This window comes from Corvus brachyrhynchos, unplaced genomic scaffold, assembly GCF_000691975.1.
Source record: "Corvus brachyrhynchos isolate BGI_N302 unplaced genomic scaffold, ASM69197v1 scaffold255, whole genome shotgun sequence".
NCBI classification, from domain to species: domain Eukaryota; kingdom Metazoa; phylum Chordata; class Aves; order Passeriformes; family Corvidae; genus Corvus; species Corvus brachyrhynchos.
Genome location: NW_008238358.1, coordinates 5500241 through 5508673, shown reverse-complemented (window position 1 = coordinate 5508673; position 8433 = coordinate 5500241). Strand labels below are relative to the sequence as shown.

General features: G+C 37.4%; 2 protein-coding genes across 2 annotated transcripts in view; one reads left to right on the top strand and one right to left on the bottom strand.

The window, feature by feature from the left end:
- The window catches only part of SCRN3 (secernin 3), a 6417-nt gene extending 413 nt beyond the window's left edge, over nucleotides 1-6004 (top strand). Inside the window, exons 2-6 of the mRNA XM_008634849.2 lie at nucleotides 652-851; nucleotides 1521-1733; nucleotides 4146-4308; nucleotides 4659-4839; nucleotides 5601-6004. Coding sequence (XP_008633071.2) covers nucleotides 652-851; nucleotides 1521-1733; nucleotides 4146-4308; nucleotides 4659-4839; nucleotides 5601-5756 — 913 coding nt within the window. The 3' untranslated portion in view covers nucleotides 5757-6004. The remainder of the gene's footprint in view (nucleotides 1-651; nucleotides 852-1520; nucleotides 1734-4145; nucleotides 4309-4658; nucleotides 4840-5600) is intronic.
- Nucleotides 6005-7296: 1292 nt separating this feature from the next.
- Nucleotides 7297-8433, bottom strand: part of GPR155 (G protein-coupled receptor 155) — a 28396-nt gene continuing 27259 nt past the window's right edge. Inside the window, exon 17 of the mRNA XM_017735705.1 lies at nucleotides 7297-7982. The gene's annotated coding sequence lies outside the window, so the exon portion shown is untranslated. The remainder of the gene's footprint in view (nucleotides 7983-8433) is intronic.

Below are 8433 nucleotides of genomic sequence, written 5' to 3'. Positions count from 1 at the left end.
CTTTCCCTGTTCTAGCCCTGGTTAAAATGAGTATTTCTTGGCACAGGCGTTAGGTTTCTGCCAGGAGCCCGTAAGAAGTTATCAGGCACTGTACCAGAATCTGTCAAAGAAATTAGCAAACGTTTTTCTTTCTATAATATTTATACTAAACTGAAACAAGATTTTCAAGAGCACAGGTGGACTTCAGGTACTACTGTTTGGGCCTTTTCCTAGGGTCTGTACTCCTTTCCTATTTCCCCATCTTTCACAAACTTATTTTTAAGTTTTGGTCTCAGCTGCCCATTTCCATGTAAATAACAAGTTCATGTTCCTACCCTATGGGTGCCATGGTAACTCTCATTAACCTGCAGCAGTCAGTCCATTCTTTTGGTACAAGTTTCGCCCCAGTCCAATACCTGCACAGGACTTGTAGGCATTTTGTAGGATCCCTCTCCCTGCCTTTCTGTATTTCCATTTGGTGTTTTTCCCCATGTCAAGTACATAGAGGACCCACTTCAAAGAAGCCCTTTACCTGACTTGTGTTCCTCTTACCAGATCATACAACTGGCAGCTACACATAGAAATACCATTCCAGGTCAATCTGAATACAGGCTGAATAGTTCTATGTGGAGTTCATAGTTCCAAAAATAACATTTTCCCCTTTTTTTTTAGGCTTGGACTTGAGAGAGCAGACACAGCTGAAAAGGCTCTTTGTGTCATAGTTGATTTGCTGGAAAAATATGGACAGGGAGGAAACTGTATGGAGAGCCACATGGCATTTACATACCACAACAGTTTTCTGATAGCTGACAGAAAGGAAGCATGGGTGCTGGAGACATCAGGAAAATACTGGGCAGCAGAAAAAGTAGAAGGTATGGATGATGCTGTTCATTCTAAACATTTCAAGTGCAATGACCACTTGTAGTTCTCCAGTTTCAATTTACCATTTCATTAAGGCATCAAACTAACTTTGAGCTACATACATGTGCCTGTCAACAACAGGAGTTGCTTCCTAGGGCATGAGTGTGGAGTAGCTGGCAGTTTGTCAGAGGAGCTGAGTGACAGGGGCCTTTTCAGATAACCACTCCTGCACTTGGAAAACAGAGGACAGCAAGAAAGTCAGCATGAGAATGACAGCAGTACGTGTGGTCTTAAGGATGGTAGCCATCCATGACAATTTCATTTGGGGACAGGACTGATGTACTGGGCCCTGAAGTGGCTGATTCTTCCAGTGGACTTAGGAGGACAAGCTGGATCTTTGGAGGTCTCAGAGGAAGAATGTAAAGGTGGGAAAAATCAGGATAGAACCTGAAATACAATGGTGGCAATAGAAGCAAATGAGTCAGAAGTGAGTGGCAGTGAAAATTCAATCAGAAAAATACATATAGTTGGGGAGAGAGAACCAAAAATAAACCACCAGACTCACTCATCTTGTAGGAAATTCTTCAGGGCTAATTTGCTTTACTAAGCTAATTGTAAACAAAAGACCAAGAAAAATCATTCAATGTATTAAAACAATTCTTTCCACAACTTACAAACAGGAGGTGTACGGAATATTTCCAACCAGCTCTCTATCACAACCAAGATTGACAGAGAACACCCAGAATTGAAGGAATATGCCAAAAGCAATGGCTGGTGGGATGGGGAAAAGGAATTTGATTTTGCTGCCACGTATTCTTATGTCAACACTGCCAGAATGACCACATCTGGAGGCCGATATTGTGAAGGCTATAAACTTCTGAACAAACACAAAGGTATCCTTTTAAATTTTTTTTCAAGATACGCAAAGTATTTAGTGAGCTACATTAATTTAAATCATAAATGATTATACATCTGATGCAGGCAATCATTCGCATGACTTGGTGAAACAGAACTTACTAGAGTAATTTTTTGCCTAAAAGAGAAGCACTGAACTTGAAAGTTTCTATCCATTTTTGCTAATTTATTGAGGAGGAAAAATTAAAACAAGGGTCAAAACATACAGAGCTACAGTAACAACACTGAGAGGTCACATTATGACCATACTACTAAATGCCCTGCAAGACCTGTTATGAAACATTTTGATAGGCTACTATATTACTGTATTGCTAAGGAAAAACCTAGAGGCTAAACCAGATTCCCAGAAGTATGCAGCCACAAAGAACCTTATGAACAGCTTCAGTCAGGTACCATTTATGTAAGACAACAGCACAACATTCAGATACATATCTTGCATTTATTTTTGACATTGATTTTTAAATCTTTGTAGTTTCACTGTAATGGCTACTCTAAACTTGTGTAGTCTACTAAAACACACAAGAGTAGAACAAAATAATTTTCTGTACTCTAAGTAGTCACTAACTCATACACTTACTTTTCAGACTTCTAGAGAAAGAACCTATTACTTCTCTTCTAACTGCATCCATCTAGCAGGTTTTTGCTGTAGCTGTATTCACGTGCTCATTTGAAGTAATGAATCTGAACCAAGATTACATTGCACCCCTTTGTTTCTTTTATTTATTTGGCTGAACTCTGCTAGACCAGGTTTAGCATTTACTTAATGCATCAGAGTGAATTACTTTTGCTATCTTGCTCTAGATCATGTAAATCCTGCATTCATTTTGGGAATTGCAGGTTCTGAAAATTGAAAGCATTTTCATAATACCTGTATTTACTTGTATTATAACAATGCTGAGATTGTATCTGTGTTTTCATTCTAAATCCCCATTTTCAGGCATTTTACCTGAGCCACTTTAAAAATCCCACTAGGTGTTCATGTTATCAGCCTCATATGGTTCACTTTGCTTAGATTTATTTTAAATACGTGCCCTAACTAAAAGCTATTTGGTTTACACCATCAGTAAAATCACTGTTTTTTTCATCCATCTTCCCTGCTTCTTCACTCAGTGGCATTACAGTTGTGGGGTTTTTCCAGGCTGCCTACTATGTGAGGGCCATTCCTAGAGACGTATTATTTATATTTCAAAAAATAGGGAATGTATTTCAGGCATACAAAGTAATAAAGTCTAGTGGAAAATATGCAGTACCTTCTTCCATGCTGGACAGGTTGCCAAGTTGTAGCTGACAAATTGACCATTGCTTCTTTTAATTTCTTTGATTCATCTAGTGCCAATTTCTTTAATTCTCCAACCTTCCCAGCCAAATGTAGGAATACTTAAGAGTGTTTTCTTGCTGAAATGTAGTGCTGCATGCCTGTCTACAGGCAACCTGGGTCATGTATGAAAAAGTAATATTGGAGAACATCTGACTTAGCAGCAGAGTAATTATTTCAAGAGGAAACAGCAAGGCACTTTAAAAAAAATAATTTTTACACAGTTATAACTCACTAAGGAAACATTAAAATATTAAAATGGTAGATGACACCTTCAAATAAAAAATAAAAAGAGTGAGTGAACTAATGTTTTTCTGCCATAAGCATATCCTTTGCTGGTACACCACATGTGAAAATAAAACCATTCTGCAAGTGCTGCCTGTTAGAATATTGGGTGCTTTGGTGATACCATGCCAGTATCTGAGCTTCAACATACACTACACAGCAACAGAACAGGCATATGTGGGAAGGGTTTTGCTCCTCCTGAGCAGAAGGAGTTATTTTCATAGACACTTGGCATTATACCTCACACAGGTTGCTGATTAAGACTTCTCTACAAATGGATATACTACTGTAGTTGCTGAGCATCAAAGGTTCACACAAAATCCATGCATAGCTGTTACTATTTTTATAATTTCAAAGCAACATAGGGATATTAACTCTGTTCAAATACTATTCAGTATTATAATGATTTATCTTAACTTCCACAGGGTGCTCAAAGTTCAGCATTTAATCCAAGCTATAATTTTCATCTGAAAAGTTACTTTGTGAATGACCATTTGCTTGCCCTATGTAATTTACCTTTCTGGGAAATACCATTTGTCTTTCTACTCTCCCTTTTTTAAGTCATGTTCTTATCACTTTTCTTTGAAATAAATACCTTGGGGAAAGCAATACAAGTATATTACATATTAAGGTATGCCATTAGGATGATTTTTTTTTCCCCTGCCAACACAGACAAACTAAAACTGGCATTGCCTATTAAAGGAAAAAGCAGCCATTTGTAGGGAACATGTCATTCAGCTGATATTACAAGTAGCTCTGTGGCTAAATAATTGTATTGTATCTTGAATAGGCTCTATCACTTCTGAAATAATGATGGAAATTCTTCGTGACAAAGAGAGTGGCATTAACATGGAAGGTGGATTTATGACAACTGGCAGCATGGTGTCTGTACTGCCTCAGCAGCCTAATCTGCCCTGTATTCACTTCTTTACTGGAACTCCAGATCCTGCCAGGTGATGTAGCAGCAAGTAATTTGGATAAAAAATTGTAAATATCTAAATGAAAAAGTGTTGCAATCTGTCTAATTATATTCCTTTTTGCTTAGGGTTGGGGTTTTTTTCCCCCTGAAAAAGCACAATCAGAACGTAGGAGGAACATAATGTACATTATGTACATTAATGGTATCTACCAACCTACTTAATGAAACACTGCTGTGACAATACATCAGTTAGATGGTTTTTTTAATACTTCTTTCTTAAAAGAAGCAAGTAGAAGAATGGGAAAAAATACAGCAGTTTACTGACTCAACAATTTTAACAAAACCGTGTCAGTGAAGGATCTCTGTGCTATTTTCTCTTTCCAGGTCTGTATTCAAGCCTTTCATTTTTGTGCCTGGTATTACTCAGTTATTAAAAACTACATCCCCTACATTTGGTCATGATGATCCAGTTAAGAAGAAACCACGTTTTCAGAGTAAGCCAGACCGAAGACATGAGCTCTATAAAAAACATGAAAGTGCTGCTGTAGTTATGGAAACTATCAAGGTACGTTGATTAAATTAGATTTCAATGCAAGCAGGTGGTTTATATAAGGTCCTTGCTCACATTTTGTTAATGTGATACCATTTAATGCCCTTTGATGGATTGCAAAGAGCAGTGCAGTGGCCCAGAAGCCCAGTGCATTGGCATCTGGCAGGCACGTGTTTCTAACACTGAAAATTGCAACCAGCACTGTGCTGGACTGGCAGGCCAAGCCCCAGGTGAGGATCTGTGCTGCTCACCTTGCAGAGCAGCCCCCTGCAGACTCCCACACCAGTCAGATAATGGGGGAATGCTTGAGCAGCCACAGGCACAACTCCTGCTAGGAGTTCTTACAACTATTCAGGCCCCTGGTCTCAGGTGGAAAGGAGAGCTTGCCATTGATCATTGCTTGGTACAGACAGGAAAGGAAACAGGATGACAAAGATAGCTGAACACAAATGTGAAGCAGGAAGGTAGCTGCTTACTTTTAGCACTAACATCTCTCCTATTTACAGATACATGTTCTCAAAAATAAGTCATAGCCCATTTAAGTTTTGGTAACTAATATCTAAAGCAGCTTTAATTTTTCTTCAATCCATCAGACAGGGAGATGAAGTGAGTGCTAGAGATTAGGAAAGATACCTAAGAAAACCAGTCATGATACTGACTTCTACCAACATAAATGTGTACCCTAGAAACTCTTAAAAGATTAAAATAATAATTTGTTAGGGTGATCACTATGTACTCTGTAGAGTTTTTAGTGAAATAAATGTTTCTTTTCACAGGACAAAGGTAAAGAAATGCTCAAAGAGATACAGGAGTTGGAGAAACAGAAGATAAATCAAATGGAATCAATCCTGCAAAATGGATGTCTTGATGTTAACCAAGTGGTTAATCTTTTTTCACAGTGCGTAGAAGAAGAACTCAAAATATATAGCTAAGAATATTTTTTGAATGTGGTAAAATTTGGATTATAATTGGGTTTCTAATGAATAGGCTATACAGATTAACATCCTGTTTTCAGTATACCACATAGCATGGACAGTTTTAAAGATGCGGATTCATATTCAGGGCAAATGGCTTTTATTTGAAGAAGCAATGCTGAAAAGACTCCTAAGAGCCAGGCAGGGGCTTTGTACATGGCACAAAGCTGTCAGCAGAGATAAACTCTGCCAACAAACAGATGCAATTAGAATGCAATAGCTTGACTAGACTGGAGAAAAAACTCCATCTCTGAATGAAGAATGCTAACACAGATTTGGAGAACTCAGTTCTCCCACAAACACGTGTAGCTTTTGTAGTCAAGAGAATTGTAGCAGAGTTTCAGACTACCTGAATTAAAATGGCCATGGCTGAAGACTTTCTAAAATGTAGAAGCTATGATGAACACTGAAGAAAAAGGAAAGTGATAAACAAATCAAGTAAGATTGATACTCAATTGTTTGGTAAAACTATTCTAAGATACATTTCATATATGAACCTTCTACTCCTTCAATGTTGAATGAGGGTAAGAGTTCAAGGTATATTAAAAACAAATCATACTTGTAATTTTGCTGTTAGTGATTGTGAAATCTTATTACATGGAATTCAACAATGCAAGCATCCTGTAAGTTACCCACAGATTTCATTTCCCTATTTTCTCCACCCTGATAGTGAAAAATAAACTTATTTATGTACAAGATGATTATTATCAAATTAATTCTGCAGTGCACTTTATAACATCATGGGGGAGTTCTAAAATGTTTCCTGAATAGTTATCTTTTAAAATTGGGCAATTAGAAAGAAGAGGCTGGGGTACACAAGTATATACATGTACTCAGCAGGACACTTAAAAGTACTTTTAATTTTTTTCACTTCATATAAAGCCTTTTAAACCATGACTTGTTTTGCCAAAGTTAATAGACTATGGACTTAATTTAATCAAGCTTTTTGCTCTGCCATGAACTCTTCCTTCCTGATCCTGTTTAAAAGTAATGATTAATATATGACACCACTTTTATTATCTGTGGCAAGGGACAAACTAAACAAACAACAAAGAAGATTCTGATTTTACCACATGAGCAATAAGTCAGAATAACAAGCATGACTGTAAGGAAAAACAAATACAGCACCCAAAATGCAGCACTTCTGCAAACCATCAGAAGAAAACATGTAATATGAATTGTGCATCAGAGCTGCAGCAGCAATGTGGGACATGACACTGCATCCCCACAGACACAGCAAACCACAGAAGGATCATTCTTTGATGATTTTTCACATGCAGTTTTCTCATTCTGTAAACTGTTCAATACCCCACTGGTAAAAAAAAAGTTAAATATAAAGAATAGATAGTCAATAAAGTTTGCAGAATTAATAATGAAGTTGGCAGAATTTATTCTTTCTGATCCTACAATAAAAGTAGAAATTAATTTGCGATGCTGTGTTCAGATCCACAGCAAAAAACTACTGAGTTAGGAAAGGCTCGTGAACTTTCTAGTTCTAATGACCTAACACGTACCACGTGGCAGTAGCAAGCAAGACTGAGTGGGAGGTAAGACAAAGTGTTTGAGTTGACTGAACATTTTGTACCTCTGCTGACAATAAAATTGCTTAGAAGTTCAATAGCACAGTGGTGCAATACAGAAGTTCAATAGTCCCGTTTGTTCACTGGAAGGTAGATTTAATAAAAATTTGCTGTATTTATCTTTGTTGTTTTCCTTATGGGATGTCCGGATCTAACAACTATGTATCTTTTCCTATTTTTGATCACGGGCCGTTCTACACTGATTCTTTCATAGCTTCAAAGCATCAGTAAATGCCAGGTGAAACTCTGCTGGAAACCAAGGCATGAATCAAGTTTTCAGGCAGCACAGCAAACCAAGCGAAACAGTTTTATGCTATAGTGCAAAGATTGAAGTTATACAGGAAGAACAACAGTGATGTTGGAGCAGGCCTTTAAGTGAACTTCTTGGCCACTTAATTCTGGGGTGTTAACTACAATTAAGCACATTGATCCAGTTGTAATGTAGGCAGATACAGTCCAACCGTGCCCCTTACTTATGTGTTGCTTTTTCCTTACTGGTCTACAGGATACAAAGTAAAAACAATGTAATGTGTGGAGACAGTTCAAGTGATGGCCAACAGAGTACACGATATTTCAGTACCTTTTTCCTTGGGATTTCATCCTCCTAGAAGACATGCAATGTAAAAACAGAAAATAAAGATGGGATCAGAAATAAATAATCCTCCCTCCCACAACCATATATTAAAAAAAACCCCAAACAACCATAATGTCCCCTAGAGGGCAATCTTTGCATGGGTTTTCACCTAGGAATGCATCTTACAGCTGACTTTAAAAGGTCTAGAGTTTTATGAAGGATGATTGTTGAAATAAAAAAAGTACTAAAATTTCTTACTAGAAAATAAAGTGTTATATCCATCCCTGTTCATTATGACAATTATTTTGAGATTAGTCCTAGAAAAAGGATCCAATTTTTCACTGCACATTCCTCCAGACTTGTTCAATAGGTGTTTTCATGGAACTTAGCTTCCAAGTTGAGATTTATCCCAAACTAATCCACTTTCAAAATAAAGGAAATCATTGCACCACTGACCACTTCTTTAAACCAAAACTGTTTC